We start from the raw sequence: 22,656 nt of genomic DNA, 5'->3' as shown, positions 1-22,656 counted from the left end.
GTTGCCCGAAGGTTGGTTGGTTTACTTGAAGGCACAAAACCTTGAAGGTTATTATGTGCCAGACGAATGGTGAATAAAATCCAAAATGCACAAACACATTGTATTAGATGAATTCTTGAAATGAACCTGTAATGCTGATGAAGGCATGGAGAAATGACTGAGAAATGCTCTAGCAACAGGTAGAGCAGGATAAAAGTTAAAAAAAAGCTTCAAATCATATGGTATAAAGAGATGTCTTTTAAAAATCTTATGAGATTGATAAGAGGGTTTTTTCCAATGAGATCTGTTAACATTCATAGAGTTAAAATAATATTCATGTTTCTGACTAAAAGCAGGACAGCAGGTTAAAATGTGATCGACTGAAGTGGGAATGTTGCAAGTGTCACAAATAGGCTCATTGTCTCCTTTGAAGAAATACTGATGTGTCAGTTTGCAGTGACCCATTCGTAGGCGAATCAGTAGTACATCCTCTTTTCGGTTCCCTCTCGACTCCCAATACTCCAAATTGGGTTTTACCTGTCTTAATTTGTTCAGAGTCTGGCATTCCCATAGTTCTTGCCACCTGGACAAGATCTTTGTTCTGATGTAATTCCATATGTCTGTAAAAGGGACACTATTTTCAGAGGTAATATCAGCAGATTTTGCTGCAATATTGGTGAGTTCATTGCCTTTGATGCCAGCATGTCCAAACACCCAGCAGTACACAATAGGATACCTGCGTTTCTCAAATGGAGGTATGCCTTTAAAATTTCTAAGACTAAAGGGTGGCTGGTAGTTGTATTTATTGATTCAAGAGTAGTCAGAGAGTCAGAGTAGATGATGAACTTTCTGCTATTCTGCCAAGAGATAAAGATTAATGAATTCAAAATGGCAAAAGTTTCTGCAGTAAAGACAGATGCAGCCATATGAAGTTTACCACTCTTGATTTCTTTATTGCAAACAAAAGCTGCCCCGACATGATCATGATTCTTTGAGTTATCAGTAAAAATTGCTTTATAGAATTAGAATAGAATAACTGCTTCTATGCTCTAGGAAAATTTGTTGATATTGAACATCATTAGTACTGCTCTTCTTTAGTTCTACAAAAATATTTAAGTAGGTGAATATTCACTTCTTGCCAGGGAGCAATACTGAGAACGTTAAAGCTTTTGATATGCAGATCAGTTGCCTGAAGGATTGATGAGATCGTTCTGTATGATGGATTACTCAATGTGCGCATCCCGCTCACTGAAGAATACAAGAGAGAATGTTTAGCATGGTGCAAACAACATGTGCATTGGACCAGACTTCAATGGAGCACCATGCTTTATACAGATGAATCAAGATTCAGCCAGGATGCTGATTTTCAGCACACATTTATCTGGAGAGAGCCTGGAGCATGGTATTAGTACATCTCTTTGTTATAAATGTATATTCACAACAAATTTCATTAAAATTTGTCCATTAGTTTTTAAAAATTCAATATAATATGCAAATCCTTTTAATTTTGCACACGGGTGTATAAGATGATATGTTTTAAATTAGGCATTTTTAGCGAGACATACCATCTTTCTGTCATGGCCACCAAGTTACAAAGTTTATAGCAGAATCATTACAATGATATATATGAAAGTCATAAAATTTTGCAGTTACAACTGGATCTTTTAAGAAAGTTCTTATATTATCCCACAAATACTGTAGAAAGAATAAGGAGAATAGCAAAGTACTGGGAAGTATGAGAAAATTGTACCATTAGTTAACAGTTTAACCTGTTTGTGATCATTCAGAATTAAAATATAGCACTTTAAACCTTTTCTTGATTGATCTGCTCTACAGAAAATTCTAAGGTGACAAAATATCTTCCTATAAAACTTTTAGTCACAGTCATTGAAAATATCACTAACCTGCAAGAAGTGAGGGAAAACATCATTAGATAATTTCTCTATAGAAACAACAATAATTTACTCAATTAGCAATTAAAATTTGAAGGTCATATTTTAGTTAAATCAAGGTACTGATGGCATACTGCTGTTCAGAAAAGGTAGGAAAAAATAGTAATGTCTCTTGGACAACCTAAGTGTCCAGTTAATAGTTGTGCCTTTTTTTTTTTTTTTTTTTTTCTTTTTAATATCAGGCTTGATGTTACAAAAAGAAAATATAAGTTGGATATCTGGTTAAGTCTCACAAATGATGCATTTTGGCTACCAGTGAACTGAACTAGCATACCATCTATCGTCATTCTGCTGTAATTTAATCTTAACACTGCAGTGCTTATTCAGTTTAATTAGTTATCTCAGACTAAGAGATTTTAATTACAGAATTAAATATCATAAATATACCTATTTCAAAACTAATGATGAAATAATCACACAGTACATTTCAAAGTTAAATGAAAGTGATTACAGAGAATTTAGAAATCAAACAACAAAAATCAGCGTTATATTTGCAAATTTTCACAGGACTAGTTTCTATGGTTTTATTGAACCATCACCTCTGCTGCCAAAGTGCAAATGAACGAGATAAGATACAGTGATTAAATAAGATAAGAATCGCTGCACAGAAGTTAAGCTACTAATGCCATCTACTGATGAAATGAGAACTAAAACATAATTTCCTTAAACTCTGAAGGCAAAAATGGATTGGAATTAGGGTCGTTAACTAGAACAGAGATTTTTTTAAAATAAATTCAAAATTCAAATTCAAAAATGGAAGATGTTTTTTGAATAATTTTGGCTGCAGAAATATTGACAGTGCAATTTTCGAACCAATAATGCTGGACCACAGAGGACTTCTGCGTATCCTTTTTTTCTAACATACGCCTCATGTTCCTTAATGCGAAATTTTAAGGCTCTCTTAGTTTCACCAATGTAAATTAAACCACATTGGTAAGGAATCCTGTAAATACAGCAGGAATTCATATATGGAATGGAGTCCTTGATGATAGGATATTATTGACAGGAGAATAAAAGACCCAAAAGTTAAATTTCTGTAAAATACGTAAAATTTTACAGCTAATTGATGGAAAGAAAGAAATGACAACATAATTCTTATAATCTCCTAAAACAAGAGTGTACCTTTTGATGTGTTGAGATGAGAATTTTTTACCTGCTTGATTAATAATGCTGGGTGAAAAGCCTCTGTCAACAGCTACTGTTTTTAAATAATTTAGTTCTTGATTAAGAGACATTATGGAGGAGCAAACTTGCAAACACAAAACAAAGTGCACAGAAAACATAGGAATAAAATAAAGCTAACTTTTGTTTAGTCAGATGACATGACTTTAAATGTGGTGGAAGGCAAATCGATGAAGGTTTATGGCAAACCTTAGTAATGAAGTTGGATGTGTTACATGTGACCAAAATGTTGAGGAATGGAAGAGAATTGCACAAGTCTCAAATTCAAAAGTGAACTGAATAAAAGGATCAATGGAATTCATTGTTGAAAGCAGATAAATATAACAAATCCAACTTCTGTACTACGGTTTACTGTAAACCTTCATCGGTTTGCCTTCCACAACGCTTCAAGTCATATCATCCGACTAAACAAAAATTAGCTTTTATTCCTGCGTTTTCTGTACAAAAATTTTATTCCTACGTTTTCTGTGCACCTCAAGTTTGCTCCTCCAAACTGATTCCTGATCAAGAACTAAATTATTTTAAAACAGTAGCTATTGACAGGGACTTTTCACCCAACATTATTAATCAAGCAGTTAATTCTCATCTCAGCACACCAAAAGGCATACTCTCGTCTTAGGAGATTGTAAGAATTCTGTTGTCATTCCCTTCTTTCCTACTACAAATTAACTAGAAATTTCAAGTATTTTACAGAAATTTAACTTTTGAGTTGTTTAGTTTCGTATCAACAAAAAATCAAGGACCTCATTCCGGATACGAATTCCTGCTGTATTTACAGGATTTCTTGCCAGTGTGGTTTAATTTACATTGGTCAAAGTAAGAGAGCCTTAAAATTTTGCATTAAGGAACATGAAGCATATGTTAGAAAAAAGGAAACACAGAAGTTCTCTGTTGCCCAGCATTGTTGGTCCAAAAAATCACACTTTCAATTTTTCTGCAGCCAACATTATTAAAAAAAAATCTTCCACTTTTTAATTATATTTTGGTTTCATATTCAAAAAAATCTTTCTGTTCTAGTTAATGACCCTAATTCCAATCCACCTTTGCCTTCAGCCTTTAAGGAAATTATGTTTTAGTTCTTGTTTCATCAATTGGTGCCAGTAGCTTAACTCCTGTGCAGCCATTCTTATCTTATCTAATGACTATATTTTATCTTGTTCATTTGTGCTTTGGCAGCTGAGGACGATGGTTCAGGAAACCATCGATACTAGTCCTGTGAAAATTTGCATATATAAGGCTGATTTTTGTTGTTTGACTTCTAAATTAATATTTGTTCGGCTTGTTATTTTATCTTAATTAGACGCGTAGAAATTTGAACGTCTCCCATTTGTACAAAGATTAGTGTTCAGCAGCTCCTGTTCAAAATGTTCTTGGCAAAATATAATTGGGTACAACACAATTATATTTTGAGATCTGTGTTTTAAACCATGGTTTCTAAATGAGAGCTGTGAATTTTAACTAATGTTAACTTAAAAACCTTTTTTATATTCAGTCGCATATTTATTAACATTTAGCAAAATTTTTCTGCATTATGCACTCAAAACATAGGAAATGTTTAGAAATGCACTTTTCGGGTTATTACAAGTAAAATCAACATAATCAAATCAGAACAACAATTCAAACCGCAAGGATTATTACAAAATATAAGATGATGTGAAGAAATTTAAGGTTACTGAAACTATCTGAATGCAATTTCTGCTGCAGAAACATATATGAAACCATAATTTTACTGCATCAAATGCCAACTTTCAGTCACTTAGTTCATGACTCACAACTAGGCATTTTTGTTGTTGAATTCACAGCCATATTCTTAACTGCTGGTGTAATTTAGATTTAATTTCCTTATAAATATTGAATGTTATTACAAAACATATAGTACTTGTCATGGGTCATGTCCATGTACTAGTATGCTATATTTATTCAAGAATAAATGAAAAATAAAAAAAAAATTCTAAAAGTTATAATGTTTCACAAATTAAATACATCAAACTTACAAAATAATTACAAACATCAAAAAGCATTAATTATAAAAAATTAGTTTTATAATGAAAATTGCAAAGTAATAATTGTACTTCATATGCAAAAACTGGCATTATTATGCAATGCACTACTACATGTTAATACTCTGATTAAAATCACACAAAAATAAAAACTATTTGATATTGAGATATTGTTTTTACAAAGGCATTTTTATAATTTCCTGACTCAATACCCAAGATTAAAGGTAGGTAAAACAGTTAATAATGCACAGGTAAGAACAGATCATACCTTCTAAACAGTTAACCTCACATTTGACAGAAATTATTTAATTAATTCACATTTTAAAAAATTTCAAAAAAAGACTACTTACATCCTTCCCACACCACTATACATGGGTGTGTTTTCAGGCAAGGATTTTAATTCTTTTTGTGTAAGTTCAGAATGCTGAATAGCTTTTGTTAATGAATCAATCTGCAGATCAGCAAGTTTTAATTTCTGAGTTGTATCAAGCACTTTGGCTTGCAGCTCTTGAAAAGCCTGAAAAATTAACAATGTTACTGTTTGAAAAGATATTTTAATCTGATATTTAAACAGATTATTATTAGGTTAATAATTAGGACTAAAAAAGTTCATATCACTTATATTTTTACAAATAACAGCAGCTTATTTAAACCATGTACATGTTGTTTCTGTTTTCAAAGATGAAGTGATTATTTTCAGTGATACTTTCTTATTAAAGTGGCCATCACAGTGAAAACACAAATTTAATTACCCTAATGTGGAATATGTAATTTTTAAGTATCAACACAATTTGTTTAAAGAAGTGCTTTTTCAGCTTTATTAATATAAAACTTATAAGAATACAGTATGGAGAATTATTGATGTAATATTTCTATTTTACTGAAAGTACATATTGGTATAGTAAGTTCCATGAAAACTGCTTTGTTCTCATCAGACAGAATCAGACATGCAATTTTGTAATCGTAAATAAAATATTTTAGTTTGATAGTGAAATCTGAGATTTTAGTAAGTTGCCTTTATAATATCTTGACTGAGTTAAGGCATGGTTATCTTATCTTGGAGCATATTATAATTTAATTATAATTATAATATTATAATATAATTATAATATTTAATAATAATATTATAATTAACCATATTATAATTAACAGGCTAAAGTGAAACAATGGGTACATGCTGAATTTGGCAATTTTGCTGTTAGATAATGATTTTAATCTGGTAACCTTACTTTGACATTCCCGTCATGGATGCAGACAGCGATGGTCACTCGCTAGAGAGCTCTCTGCTCAATAATATGGCAACTCCTAACACGAATACGGCGCTGCCAGCTGGCAATACCTCTCTTGTGGATACTGCTCCTCTACCTTCTCTCCAGATAATAACGAACTCGGATATGGATACAACTGTTCCTCCTGCTACTTCTCCTAATGAAGTGTCCAACAATACTATCCAAATCTATGCTTTGAAAAACCGGACCACAGAGCATGACTTTGAGATTCAGTAGATTGAGAAAAAAAGATTACCTACCGGAAACCAAGGACGCCATGCTAAAACAGATGCGTGCCGAAGGTGAGAAACTTTTGACTTCTTTAAAAATCCTTTGTACGAGCCTAGGGGTTAATTTGTTTACTCTCCATACAACTGAAAGCGAATGCCTCGCGAATTGCAATAAGCTTAATCAGAAAGAAAATGATGCTACCCCTAATACCAAGTAACCTTCACCACCTAGCCCAGCAAAATATTCTAATTCGAAATCAGATAGCCCTCCCACCTAAACATCTTGTAGCCAAAAAATCTTCTAATGCTCATTCACCCAAAATAGCAACTCCTAGTACCTCAAATAAATTTGAAAATTTAGATAATGCAAGAACTAATTCTGAAACTAATCCAATGCAGCTGGCAGCAAATGCTATTCCTAAAGTTCAAACTCATCCTCCTGTATTTATCAAACCACGAGCTGATTGGTACTTTCTTTTGCAACAACTTCGTAAAAACTATTCAGTTTGAAAAGGATATTGATTTTCTCAGATAAAATGCTGCAAATGAAGGATTATAGAACTTTCATTAGATTCCTCTCAGAGAACCAAATTGAATTTAAATTACATACTTTGAAAGCTGATCGCTCCTTAAAAATCGTTGTTCGAGGTTTACCCTCTATAACTCCCATCAATGACGTACAGACTGCGATTGAAATCGCTGGGTTTAAAGTTCACAAGATCACGCCCCCACTATTCAGTCTCAAGCTAAACACCCAAGTGCTGGAAGACTAAAGCTCCAATGCCACTTTTCTACATCCAGATTTACAACAGTCTGAAAGTAGATGAGATCTTCAATATCACGGAACTTCTTGGCATCGATTTTCAAGGAGAAAGATTCAAAGGAAGGAAACATCAGTGCTGGCACAGCACCGATGTTCAAGTAACTGCACCAAGCCCTACAACGAGCTGATGAAGTGCACGAATTGCCAAGGTTCTCATGCTGCGAACTGCCGTTCGTGTCCTCGCTTCCCTGGAGCAAAGAAAAACCTAAATAGAACCACAACTCATTCCAGTTCGACCATTGATTCTTCCCCCAACAACAGCAAAAATTTAAACTCAAACCCATGTCTGGCTGCAACTTTTAACTGTGACAGTAAAGTTTGTCCCAGAGTTTCATACTCCGGACATTGTCCCGGAATTTCATACCTTAACATGCACTCAACAGGTTGCTCCTCCCCCTATTCCAAATTATTCGGTTCCTCAAGAAGCTTATCAGACTCAAAATTGCACCAAAATCCCTTTGGCTATAATTCAAATTTCAAACCAGCCTGGCATTGACCAGAGCAAATTACTTTTAGCATTCAAAAATGCTTTGCCTCAGCTACAAGTGGCTCCCTATAGTGCTTTACACCACATGCTATATTTTTGAGAGCTATGTAGTTCTCAAATTTTCTGATTCCTCCTCACATTAAAATTCAATACTTTGAAAGGTTTGAAGTACTTAAAATTATGTAAATGGAATACCAATGGCAGTATGTGTAAATGTCACGAATTTTGTGATTATGTCAAAGAGAAGGGCTTGGACATTATCTTTGTCTAAGAGACCAGACTCCAGCCAGGGAGAGTTCCCTAGCTTGCAAATTATGTTACTTATAAAAATGACAGACAATCACCGGATCCCTGTGCTGTTTATCATGGTGGTACATGTGACTTTTGACTCATATCTGAAAAGTGGAGATAACTGTGATGGTATGGAAAGTGTTAAAGTGATAGTGAATCTACCCAAAATAGGGGAAGTCACTGTGTATAACCGCTCTGGAAAAAACTCAGTTCTGCAATCCTGGACGGACTTATAAACCCGAACTCCCCCCACCTTTCTAGGAGGTGATTTAAATGCCAAGCATCTTGATAGGGGATGCCGCAACTCGAATTATAATGGACACATCGTGCATGATTTTATGTGTAATCAACTTGTTTTTCTGCATGTGTTAGATGAAACTACTTCTAGGCTTAATATCGTCGACCAGATATTCTGGATATTTTTATTACAACATATAATATTCCCATGGCTCTTACAGTAACATGTGACATATCTTCTGATCATGTGCCAGTAGTGCTTGCTTACCTTGGAGTGGAAAATGCTAAGAACTTACCTCCAATTAAGTATACCAATTAGAATCTTTATCATAATATTTTGATGACCAGTGATTTTCATCATGACTCGTTACAAAGCCCTTCGGACATTGAATATGATGTAAAAAATTTTTCTTCGCACTTGCATTCTGTTAAGTCCCTAGCTACAACTGAGGTTGACTGTATCAGACATGAGCACACGCTTCCAGCCAATATTCGCGAAATCATCGCCGAAAAGAATTCAATCTCACCTGGGATCTTGCTATCAAAACTCAAATTAACATGCTTAATAGGGAAATCAAGCATGGCTCATCGTTCCAGCTTATGGAAGGATAAGATGGAAAAGATCAACAACGAACCTGGCACCATCTAGCGTCATTCAAGGACACTAACATGCCCCTGTTCTACTAAAAAACCGCTCAAATGCGATAACGGGTTTGCTTACTCCAATCATGACAAAGTTGTATTATTTGTGGAAAACCTTTCTGAGCAGTTCATTCCCAACTCCTTCTCTTCAGATTGTAGTTCGGATATTCAAGTTTATTACCTTAACAATCAATGACTGCACTCCCCTACAACGGAACCTCCTATCAAACTAACCACACTGCATGAAGTGCAGAGCATTATCAAGGGACTAATCAAAGGATCTTTAATTTTAGCTCCAAAAATGGACGAGATTACGAACCAGATGCTAAAAAACATGCCCTTTAAGACCATATGCAAATTAACAGGCATTTTCAATGCATGTTTGTATCAAAATTATTTCACACTTATCTGATTCAGCATCTTGATTATTCCTAAGCCAGGGAAAGCACAGGATAATCCAGCAAACTTTAGACCCATCAGGCCTGCTGTCCTCCATAAGCAAGATCCAGGAACGTATTATTTATCTCAGAATGCAAGAAAACTTCGATTTTCTCGTTGACCACCAGCATGGTTTTCGGAAAAGAGTATCTACTACAACGCAGTTAGTTAGGCTTACGGAGTTCATCGACACAGCTATGCACAACAAAATGAGTGTTGCTATCCTGATGCTAGACGTGGCAAAGGCCTTTGACCGTGTCTGGCATCCAGGACTGATCTATATACTAATCCATCTCGGATTCTCCAGGAATCTGATATTGATTATCAAGTCCTTCCTTGAAAATAGAACTTTCACCGTTAAACTTGGAAGTGCGACTTCATGTGTAAAAAATATTCATGCAAGCATTCCTCAAGGTTCAAATTTAGGTCCACTTTTTTACATCATCTATTCCAACGATTTCCCATGCTTCCCGGACAATATGAATCTTCTCACAGCTAGCTATGCTGATGATACAGCATTAGCCAAGTGTCTAAACCCTGATCATGCCTTGGCGAGAATTCAAGCCGAAATCCCAGCTATTGAGGAGTGGTGCAGTCGTTGGAAAACATGTATTCAGCCAGAAAAATCCAAGATTCTACTATCTGAAAACGCAGAAAGCGTAAATGTGTCAGAACTAAGATTAAACTTTTTGGCAAAATCATCCCTAGAGTTGAAAAAGCAAATTATGTGGGAGTTACTCTAAACAAGAACTACTATTGGAAGGATCATATACTTAGAGTACGTGAAAAAGCACACAGGATCATTTTCAGGCCCTCTTCTAATGGATGAAAACCTCTTCCTCAGACTAAAAAAGAGGATATATGAGGCTATAATTCGGCCCATTCTCACGTATGCTTCCCTGGCCTGGGCAAACTACACAGCAAACGAGATTAGCAAACTCCAAGTGATTCAAAATAAGGTGCTATGAATCATCATAAAAGCTTCTCACTATGTTTGGAATAAGACCTCCTTTCCAACTTGAAAATGGATACTATTCAGAACTACCTCAGCAGAATAAGCAACAACTTTCCCAACAATATTATCAACAAAAATCCAGCTAATTTCACAAATATTCTTATCTACAAAATCTTGGGCTGAAGACAAATATTTCCGCCCATCTCTTGAGTTCAGATCTCGTCGACCAATCAGAAGTCGTCACAATCTCAAGAAACAACCCAGATACAGAGTGACATTGTTTTTCCTACTTAAATGTTTCTGACGTCCTTTTTATCATCAAATTTAATTTGGATTTAAATTTCTGAACATTTTAAGTGGTAATACTTCATGTTTTAATAATATTTTCACGCTTTCATGGTAAAATTGCTGTTACTCTGCTAACATCTCCTCATGCCGGGGCACGTGAAGATGCCAACCAATGAGTAGCTAAGAATTAGATTAATGTTGAGCCACTCTACATTAAACCTTAAATTAATGTTGATTACCCACTACAGATATGGGACTACACTTTTTCCTGAGAAATATGAGTGGTTAATGTATACAGTCAAAAGTTGTTAATTCGAACACCCATAATCCAGACCTCAAAGCTACAAACTTTCTGCGCATGCGTCGCGCGTATGTCTTTCGGCTGCGAATATGCGTGTGCGCATGCGCATTTAATGTATAACGGGCGGTATAAGCTAAGCTAAAATTATCTAATTCAGTTAATGTTACAGATTGCGTTGTTCCTTAATCTTCGAATTGGATCAGGCTTATTATTTTTTGCAAACTGTTAGAGCAATTTTATAAAAGTAAGCTTGAACTTTCGATTATGTCAAACAGAATTTCCGATATATATTTACTAATATGTAAAGGATCTACAAAGCGAAAGTATGTTTCGAAGTAAAAGAAAAAGTGGATAAAGGCATATCCTTCGTTTCTCTAACCATTCCGAAATCTGTTTATCAATTTCACGCTGTTCTGTGGCGGGCAGGGGAGGGGGCAACGCCGCGGCGCGCAATGAATTGGAAGTTGATCTGTCAGCACTATCCTTATCTTCAGGGCACGTTTTTATTTTATTTGGCTTATAATTCCTTACTAAATGTAGTATTTCATCTCGATGTAGTCCATCTTTGATATGATTTAAATCAAATTCCTCGTCATTATAATTCGCTTCCAATAGTGAAGAAAGTGACACAGAGGTTATTGAAAACGAAAAAATTTCAATTGACAAAAATGTAGTCCCATATCTGTAGTGGGTAATCAAAATTAGTCGGTATTCTCGACACAGCAATTATAGGACTTGAACAGCAGAACTTTTTAACTGAAGAAGAAATTAAGTCTGTTTATAGAATTAAAAAGAAATTATTATGACATAAATTGAAGCAACTTAAACAACTTACATTGAAAGAAATGTTTAATAAAATAAACAAATAAATATTAAGCTTTTTTTTTTTTTTTTTTTTTGGTAAATTTTGATACCCTTTAGATCATAATTGTTTTTTATTTCATAAATTACAGTTTCATATTTTTAATTGTATAATTTCTGCATGCCATCTTACCAGATTTAAACTGATGGTCCATAATCCGGAATCGCCGAAGTCCCGACGAGTCCGGATTAACGACTTTTGACTGTATATGTACATATTTTCGATGAAAGATTTTTGTTTTAAATATCTGTGTATTGCATACTAAGGACTTGCAGCTGAATGGCTGAGCAACACCGGTGCATTTCATATTGCATTTGCTCAAGCATCATTCCCTGAACTTTTGAGTTGTTTAATGTATATATTTTATTGCTAGTAATTACTGTACTTTGAATATTTATCTTACATTCTAAAACTGTGTATTGCACCTCCATAACTCATCTGAAGTAATTGGTTATCCTACGTAAGACATCCGAAGTTCCTCCCTCCAGCGTCTGCTCGACGGAATCCATCTAAAAAGCACCAGCACAGGAGCAAGGAGATTCTTTTTCCTATTACTCACCACACATTTCCACCTCTACGAGAGAACCTTCCATTCAGGTTTCTTTGCTGTCAGGCCCTACACAAGACTACATCAGAAACTGGCAAAAGCAGGATATTGTTTCCTTGCTGATGGCCAAAAGTTCCAAAGTTCTTTTCTCAGTTCCAGCACCCAACCCATGAAGGAAGGACGTACTGCCATTAATTGCTTTGCCATAATTGCTATCTTCTACTCCAATTTTACTGAAAAGTGGCCACTTCTGCATTGTTATCAATCTGTTCAGTATTAAATCCATCTGCCCTGGATATTTCCTTGTGAAAATTTAATACTTTACTTCACTATGGTTAGTGCCATGTGCCAATGAGCCTATTAATCTGCAAAATCTTTCCTATCCGCTTTCTGCTTTACTGTTGTATTTATGCGTTATAAAAATATAAAAGTTAAAAAAAAAAAAATTAAAAAACATAAAAAAGTTTAAAACCAAAACTTCCAAACAAATCTTGATTTTTCCTATCCCTAAACTTTCTTGAGCTAATGTGGCTCCCTCTAGTGTGCATCATGATAACCATTTATGCATTTTTCCTATTTCTGCTCACTGCTTAGATACTTTTCTGATGTGGAGGTACATGGTTTTGAACCATAGGTACTCCGTAATTTATAATCATTGGCATTAGTAACCTTACTTTTTTCACTGCTAGGCAATGATGATAATAGCTGGTGCACAATGCCTAGTTTATGCAATTCTCTGACTTTTTTTAAAGCAAAAATGGATCATTCTGTACTCAGGGAAAACAACAGTCATGTATCATATCTTATAATATATATAATATTTACTGTATCATATAATCTTTAGTTAAGATTTCAAATTTGTATTTTAAATACAGTCAAAAGTCGTTAATCCGGACTCGTCGGGACTTCGGCGATTCCGGATTATCGATTTTTCCGGATTATAAATCATCAGTTTAAATCTCGTAATATGCCATGCAGAAATTCTAAAATTAAAAATATGAAACCGTAATTTATGAAATAAAGAACAATTATGATCTAAAGGGTATCAAAATTTACAAAAAAAAAAAAAAAAAAAAAAAAAAAAAAAAAAAAAAAAGCTTAATATTTATTTGTTTACTTTATTAAACATTTCTTTCAATGTAAGTTGTTTAAGTTGCTTCGTTTTATGTGATCATACTTTCTCTTTAATTCTATAAACAGACATAATTTCTTGTTCAGTTACAAAGTTCCGCTGTTCAAGTCCCGTTAATTGCTGTGCCGAGAATACCGACTAACTTGTCAATCGAAATTTTTTTGTTTTCACTAACCTCTCTGTCCCATTCTTCATGTTTTTATCCATTTTTTGCAGCAATTCCACTTTTTGTTTGTTGGACATCGAAACATACTTTCGTTTTGTAGATCCTTTGGAAGTTCCAGCATCGGAAATTCTATTTGACATAATCGAAAGTTCAAGTTTACTTTTATAAAATTGCTCTTACAGTCTGCAAAATATAATAAACGGGATCCAATTCGAAGATTAAGGAACAATGCAATCATTAACATTAACTGAAATAGATAATTAGATAATTTTAGCTTACACCGTCCGTTATACATTAAACGTGCAGGTGAAAACGTATTCTGTACTTGCGCACACGCATATGCGCAGTAGTCAAGGTCTTACGCGCACGCGTACCAACGCGGCGCATGCGCAGAAAGTTTTAACTTTGAGGTCCGGATTATGGGTGTCCGAATTAACGACTTTTGACTGTATGTTCATTTGCCAACTTGCGATAAATATCAACAATTTAGCAATTTTTTTAAAAGTCATCAACTTGTACCTGATAAATAAATTACAAATAATTATGCTAATTACATTTGTAGAAAGATTCCTTACTTTCAGAGTTTGCTGCCACAATAGAGTTTTATGTACATTAACACATTTGCTACCAAATGGCATAATATGAGCTATATGGTTTTCTCAATGTGAGATGGTGGTAGAGGTGTAATACCTTTGTAATTTCTTAGTAAACCCATAGCAACTGCACTTCTATTTAATAATGATCTATAAGAAGCTATGATTCATATTTGTAGCATTCTGTCTCTGACTTGTTGTTTAAATAATAGTATAATTATTATATAATATTTAAATAGTAAAATCTTATTTTTGATTAAAAAAACCCTGAATTCTCCTACTGGAATTAATTTTGGGTATTACTTTTGGGTCGCCGAAGTCCCGACGAGCCGGATTAACGACTTTTGACTGTATATCAACTGTTCATTGAATTCTATCTGAAATAACATAAGTGACAGACACATAGTTATTTAGATTTTCTTGCAGTAGCTAAATTGATATATCTACTAAATGGGAGGATTCCAAAGATAATTATGTTAGGTTTTAAAAGTTAGTTGCAAGATTACACAATTTCAATTTGACAACTGCCAAAATCTGGATAAAAATATCCCATCTTAAACTGAAAATTAAAGAGCCTGGTGAATACAATTTTTGGCTCTCAACAGAATTCCACCTCTCAATGTAAAGTGATTGGAAAGATATTTTTATTTCTCTCTCTCTGTTATTCAAATCCTAAGAAATGAAGAAATATTACAGAACAAACTTGTGAACAGACAAAATTCAAATGAAAACTCACTAAAAAAACTGGTGCTTACATATCATCCCTTTGACCATGAAAGTTGGTGGAAATCCCAGAAAAGTTACACCAATCATTTAGATGGAATTCTGAAGGAAGTAATGCTTCTGTATTTAATAAAAAATCCATACTTGACCAGTTGCATTTTTGAACTTTGTAAAAAGGTTTTCATTGATTTCTACTATTTTGTTAAGGCCTCTGGTTTTACTGGAAATTCACAATGCTATGAGTACAAACCTCCTACAGGTAATTGTTCCAATATATTATGTTGCTATTCAGCAGATCATATTATGTTCATTAATGCAATTTTTTTTTAATGCTAGAATAACATAGCTTTGAAAATAATCCAATGCTGGTTTTCTATAAAGGACAGGTGCTAAATTTTAACTTTTTTTTTAATGCACGAAAAATACAGCAATAATAGTTAATTTATATATTTGTTCATAAAAAACAAATGATGGATTGCACCAAACAAAAGCACAGATGTTATGGTGCATTTTGACGTCACATTTATCCATATAATTGGCACCAAATTGTGCTGCATGGTGACTATTTCACTGTCAATGGGATGATGCACAAGTACCAAAAATTAATAAACATTTTCAGTATTTTGCATTACAAACACAGCAAGTAATCGCTGAACTGTCAATGGGATGATGCACAATTACCAAAAATTCCTATTAATAAACATTTTTAGCATTTTGCATTACAAACACAAGTAAAACTTTAGTAATCACTGTTACAGTACTATTACCTCCACGCATTCAACCACACGTGGACTGATTTTCTTCTATACATGATTTAAAAATGGATTTAAGACTAAGAAAATACACCACATAATAACATTTAACATTTTTGGGGGGTGGGGGAAAAAGTTAATGATCTTAATAAATACTACTTCAGTGTAAGAAAGTTTACTATTTCAGTAATAAAAATGATACTCAAGACATCTGAATACTTAAAAATGTTCATTTTATCAATCCTTAATTAGTGCTTCTCTTAGGCAAAGGGTCGCTTTTTTTCAGACTAACAAACCAGGACAACTGTCTAACTATTGTCCGCAAGTATACTACCCGACACTGAAAACGCAACACCAAGGAGCAGCCTGAATATTATGAAATTTCAGGGTAGACGCACATTGCCGCGTTTTGTGAATGATGTGAAATGCACAGCTCTCTAGCACACTTTGAAGAAGATATAAGGGAAGGAACCTACAGAATATTCAATTTTTGTGCCATTATTTCTGCTAGAGAAATCATCATAGAAACTTTGTTCTAGTCTCAGAGGATGCGTGTAATAGCAGAGAATGCTTGGCCATCATCAATGGAAGCAGCATAATTTCTGCATGCCATTTTACCAGATTTAAATTGATGATCTATAATCCAGAAAAAACAATAATCTGGAATCGCCGAAGTCCCGACGAGTCCGGATTAAAGACTTTTGACTGTAATAATAATTTACACATAAAAAATAAAATTTTTGCAAGCATGCATTTTTTAAAGAATTTTCATAATAAAATGAAAAATAATGTATGGGATTAATCATCTACCTACAGGATCATACACAGTGTGCACGATTCTGAGCTTAATTTTTGCTTTACGAGTTCCATCCATATTTTTCAATTTATTATGCAAACTCATTAAAAAAATGTATGTCATTATCGTAGACTTCCTGCGAGATCAATTCATTATTTCGTTCGGATACGATGTGCTCCATATTAAATAAAAAAGTCTCCTTCGATGTAACAGGAAAATCGTCTGCAGAAAGCCGCTTCATTTTAGTTTCGCTCTGATTGGTCAACGCTTATCCCAAACTCGCCGTAAAGTTGAAAACTTAGAACCTTACACCAAGAGGTTACGCCCTAAACCACATTTTGTGATGTATCATAGACTGGTTGCCTTGGCAACGGAACTCAGCTTTAACCACTTATGCCCCCGTATGAATGCAGCCTTAGTTACCGGAAGGTGAGCATGGCGGTGCCATTTCAAAAGAACTCCAAACTGAATTAAATTGGCTTTATAACACGATTCAAGTTACTGAACTGGTTGGAGTAGATTGAAGGGTGCCCCTTGTATTATCGTGAAGTTGCTGTTTCATTTATGGTAACCTGAGTAGTTGAATGTTATAGAAACCCTATTATGTCGTAATCAGTTGCATGATTGCGGTAAATTTTGAATTATAGGAAAAGATTTATAAGGGCTTGTGGTGTGTGTTGGTTAGGATGTAAATTGCTTATTTTGTAGTTTAGACAGTAAAATGGCTGAATGTGGTAAGAGTAATTTGAAGTTTTGTACAATTTGGAAAGAAAGGGGAAAAGAGCATTAATTAGCTGGAGTGTAAATGAAGGTTTACTTAATAGCCATTATTAAGTGTCCTGTTTGTAGGAAGGAAATGTGTAAGGTCGGACTTTGGACAATAATGGCACTAAGGAGAATATTTTTTACTCTTAATTTTGTGAATTTATGTGGCGACATCAGTATACAGATTCTAATTCAGATAATGCTGTTAAGGAATTCTGTTTGACTGAAGACACGTTAATTCATAAATAAGGTAAGTGGATATTTCCTTTGTATAGTGCAAAGATGAATTTCCTTTTTTTTGTTATTTCATTGTTTGATTTAAAATGTAGTTTAATCAGATTATATATTTTTTGTTGGCTGCTCCTTTGACTTTATAAGTGAATGTAGTTCGATATGTACATGGGCAAAATCAAGGGAGCGCACGATGCCTAGTTTTTGCAATTCTCTGATGTTTTTTAAGTGAAAATAGGTCGATGTGTACTTGGATAAAGTCAAGGGCACGAATTTGTGTTTTTTTTTTTTTTTTAAAGTGAAAATTGGTTGATGTGTACGTGGATACCGAGTTCTTGCAAGTCTCTGTCTTGTTATCTTGTCTTTGTGTAGCAGTGATTTTTGGAGTCAAAGAATTGCACAAAGTCATTATCCATGTATCGCCAAAAATCCCCGATTTTCGCCAAGGGGCAACCGTAAATATATTTTTACCACTGAATTATTTATATTTAGTTTTTGGAAAGAAAGGGAAAAACAGCATTAATTGACTGGTGTGTAAATGAAGGTTTAATTAGTAGCCATTATTAAGCATCCTGTTTGTTGAAAGGAAATGCACAAGATTGAACTTTGGAGTCACTAAGGAGAATATTTTTTACTCTTACTTTAGCGAATTTATGTGGCGATGCCAGTATACAGATTCTAATTCAGATAACTTTAGGAGGTTTTTGGATGCCGTTAAGGAATTTTGTTTGTCTGAAGACACGTTAATTTATAAATAAGGTAAGTGGATATTTCCCTTGTATAGTACAAAGATGAATTTCCTTTTCTATGTTATTTCATTGTTTGATTTAAAATGTAGTTTATTCAGATTATATATTTTTTGTTGGCTGCTCCTTTGACTTTTTAAGTGAATATAGTTCAATGTGTACATGGACAAAATTAAGGGAGTGTGTGATACCTAATTTGTGTAATTCTCTGATATTTTTTTAAAGAGAAAATAGATCGATGTGTACATGGATAAAGTCAAGGGAGTGCACAATGCCAAGTTTGTGCGATTCTCTGATTTTTTTTTTTTTAAAGTGAAAATAGGTCGATGTGTACCTGGATACTGAGTTTGTGCAATTCTTTGTCTTGTTATCTTGTCTTTGTGTAGCGGTGATTTTGGGAGTCAAAGAATTGCACAAAGTCGACATCCATGTATCGCCAAAAATCGCAGATTTTCGCCAAGGGGCACCCATAAATATATTTTTAACACTGAACTATTTAGATTTATTAAAATATATTTTACATCAGAACTAAATTAACAATGTCAGCCAATTTAAGACTTAAAACATCTAATTAAATACATTCATATTCAATTAGACATTACAAATTTTAAAACTGGCTAATTTCATTTTATAAATTTCTACTGAATAAATTCTAAGCAGAAAAGAAAAGCTTTAGTTTACCAAAGTATGTTTATATATAATGAAAATAAAATTAATAATTCATGTACATACTATTATGTGGATAAATTTAGTAATGTACCCTATATTGCATAAATGTAAAAAAAAAAAAAAAAAAAAAAAAAAAAATTAAATACATATACTAATTAATTAAACATTTGTTGAATCTTCATACAAAATTTTACAGACGTTTACAGTAGGTAAAGACACTTAAGATCAAATAAAATTTTTAACCAGTTATTCTAAAAATCACTGGGAAGGGGAGCAGACAAATGGAATATACATAATTTTTGTTAATTTAATAAATTTCATTTACTGTTGGGAAACATTTTCTTTAGTTCAGGCTAAAAATTTAAAAACAGGAGTTTATGTGATCCTGTCTCCCGGTAAAACCAGGAGAGTTGTCTCTTATGTATAATTATTTTGCTTGTTTTTCTGTCTGCACAATCACTGATGGCATTGCTGAGGTCTATTTCACAGCTTTTAGTTGCTGTATGTAAACAGAATGTAAACAGAATAGAAGTATTTCTTAACTGTAGAATATGTATTTATACGTCTTGAGTACTTAAACATTTTTTATTCAGAAAACTCTTCTTGCATTTACCAGTACCAATTGTATAGAATGTTCACAATAGTATTGCAATATCTGAAACTTGGTTCTAGAGATTTATCATAGAAAAATTGCTTAAGTCGAAAAGAACTGTCCCACCATGTCCCTGTTTGGGAAATTAAACTCTAACATATTTCTCTCTTACTAAGGAACTGATTCTAATTAATACCATCATCATCATTTATTTGATACTCGTTTTTCATTTCAAAGTTACGATAGCGTATAGACAGTATAGCAATATCATGTACTTATTGAAATCTTGTAGCGAGTCCTTTGAATAATCTGTAATGTAAAAAGCATTTTTCTTCACAAATTAACTTCATATATCAATTTACCATCTTGTTACTCTCACTTGCCTCAATGATCCCTATCACTAACCCTTATAAAATAATGTTTCACAAACCTCCCATGCATATTCACCATGATATTCAATTCACAACACTTCAGGAAAACAAGAAATCGTTCCATTTACATGAACAATGCCATTTTCGGCGCATCACCTCTTCTAGCTACGAAAGAAAATGTTCCATGCACATTCATTATGATATTCAACTTAAAATACTTCAGGAAAACAAGACAATCCTTCTAAATTTCTGCCTGAAAGACAGACAAAATGACTGCACACATGTCACCAGATAAATAAATGTCTTGAAAGGTACCAGATGAAGCCAAACTACCAGCTGTGGACAAGAATGACACATGGCACAAAGACATGGAGAAAATGGTTTGCAACAAAGGCAGAATTTCAGAAGAAAATGTTTTCCAAAATTAGAAAAGAAGAATCCACCTCATTTCCTATCAACCAACAAATTTTATTTTGAGAAAATAACACCAGTAAACTTTCATCTTGAAGATATTATTTCAAACCAGTGAAATATCTCATAAAAAAAAAATAAAAATAAAAAAAAGACATCTGACAAACCTCATTTCGTATCACTTATGGGTATTAATTTAAAAAGAAAAGAGAGGAAAAAAAAGCGTTAATCAGTTAGGAAGGAAGTAAAAAAACCTACAGTTTTACAGCGTTCAAAAATCAGAGTACAAATGACATAATCAAAATATTATTCTTCCATTTCGAAAGGACTAAAAATACATCTGAAATCATACAAATTTATACCGATCAATATAAATGAAAAATATTCAGTTCTAAAGTTAGTAACTTTCCATATAATGTGTTTTAATATAGACAAGAATTTTAAACATATAAATCTTAAAAATAATTTTTATCAAGACCGGGTTCAAAAATGTATGCACCTATATATATGTGTGTGTGTGTGTGTAAGTACGAATGCATGCCTGTGTATACATATATACATATATGTTGTATGATCTTAAATTCACTTAGTGCGAAATCGAGTTATTCTACTACTTGCGCAATTGCTGCAAAAGTCATATACACACACACACACACCTTCATACACTTCTGAATCCGGTTCCGATAGCAGAACAATACCAATACGCCTTTCGAAATACCTTTTTAAGCTCTAAATCAACACCTTTACCAGCCATGTAGAAGTCAAATTAATATTTTCTGTTGCCGAGTATTTTAAAAGAGACCGAACAGAAAGTTGATTTTTCCCTTTATTCTGACTTCATTTCTGTTCCTTGCGCCCCATATATACACAAGCGTCCAGGCCCTCAGACGCTAGTTTTCTCGCGTATTTTTACTACAAGCGTCTAGACCGCAAACCTCACTTTCGCTCATCACCCGGTTTCGGAATAAACAGAGGGTAAAAGGGATTTCGTCCAAGCACTCCCAAATGCTCACTTTGGATTGCATCCAAGCGCTCGCAATTGCTCATTTCGAAGACCGCCTCCTTATGTTGCTATCGCTTGAAATACTAACGAATATATGTTAGTGGTGCTATATTTACTTAGCTTAGTTTTCCGTAAAAATTAAGTGGCTAATTTCATTCAATATACTGTGTACCATTAATTGTGTGTAAAATTTCCGTTTGTAAATAGTGCAAAAGTTTGTTTGAATGCAAATACAGTCAAAAGTCGTTAATCCGGACTCGTCGGGACTTCGGCGATTCCGGATTACAGATCATCAGTTTAAATCTGGTAAGATGGCATGCAGAAATTATAAAATTAAAAATATGAAACCGTAATTTATGAAATTTACAAAAAGTAAAAAAGCTTCATATTTATTTGTTTACTTTATTAAACACTTCTTTCAATAATTAAGACACAATAACACGCCGAATAAATACTAATTCAGAAGTCAAACAATAAAAATAAGCGTTATATTTACAATACCAGATAGGAAACATTTTCTATCTGGTTCATTTGCGGTTTTGCAGCTGAAGATGGTGGTTCGCTAAAACCATCGAAACTAGTCCTGTGAAAACTTTGTAAATAATTTCCTATCTGGTTCATTTGCGGTTTTGCAGCTGAAGATGGTGGTTCGGTAAAACCATCGAAACTAGTCCTGTGAAAATTTTGTAAATATTACGCTGATTTTTGTTGTTTGACTTCTGAATTAGTACTTCTTTCAATGTAAGTTGTTTAAGTTGCTTCGTTTTATATGATAATACTTTCTCTTTAATTCTATAAACAGATATAATTTCTTGTTCAGTTACAAAGTTCCGCTGTTCAAGTCCTATAATTGCTGTGTCGAGAATACCGACTGATTTGTCAATCGAAATTTTTCCGTTTTCAATAACCTCTGTGTCTCTTTCTTCACTATCGGAAGCGAATTATAGTGATGAGGAATTTGATTTAAATCATATCAAAGACGGAGTATATCGAGATGAAATACTACATTTAGTAAGGAATTATAAGCCAAATAAAATAAAAACATCTGCCCTGAAGATAAGGATAGTGCTGACAGATCAACTTCCAATTCATTGCGCGCCGCGGCGTCCCCCCCCCCCCGCCGCTGAGCAGCGTGAAATTGATAAACAGATTTCGGAATGGTTAGAGAAACGTAGGATATGCCTTTATCCATTTTTTGCAGCAATTCCACTTTTTGTTTAATGG

The 22,656-nt window shown here is 33.8% G+C and overlaps 1 protein-coding gene across 2 annotated transcripts in view; it reads right to left on the bottom strand.

Moving 5' to 3' along the window:
• The window catches only part of LOC118200511 (prefoldin subunit 1-like), a 28,700-nt gene extending 7,285 nt beyond the window's left edge, over window positions 1–21,415 (bottom strand). The window contains exons 1-3 of one of the 2 annotated variants that reach the window (XR_015038852.1): window positions 21,148–21,415; window positions 5,464–5,630; window positions 1,790–1,883 (exon numbers count right to left, since the gene is read on the bottom strand). Coding sequence is in view for 1 of the 2 variants with exons in the window: in XM_035372469.2 (XP_035228360.1) it covers window positions 5,464–5,630; window positions 21,148–21,183 (203 nt within the window). In the remaining variant the exon portion in view is untranslated. The remainder of the gene's footprint in view (window positions 1–1,789; window positions 1,884–5,463; window positions 5,631–21,147) is intronic. The other variant, XM_035372469.2, reaches the window with a different exon arrangement.
• Between the last annotated feature and the right edge of the window lie 1,241 nt (window positions 21,416–22,656).

The sequence above is a fragment of the Stegodyphus dumicola genome, chromosome X2, assembly GCF_044657685.1.
Source record: "Stegodyphus dumicola isolate Sdum_Otavi_A_Nest chromosome X2, ASM4465768v1".
NCBI lineage: Eukaryota > Metazoa > Arthropoda > Arachnida > Araneae > Eresidae > Stegodyphus > Stegodyphus dumicola.
Note: the sequence above shows the minus strand (reverse complement) of the source record. Positions and strands in the feature narration are given on the sequence as shown.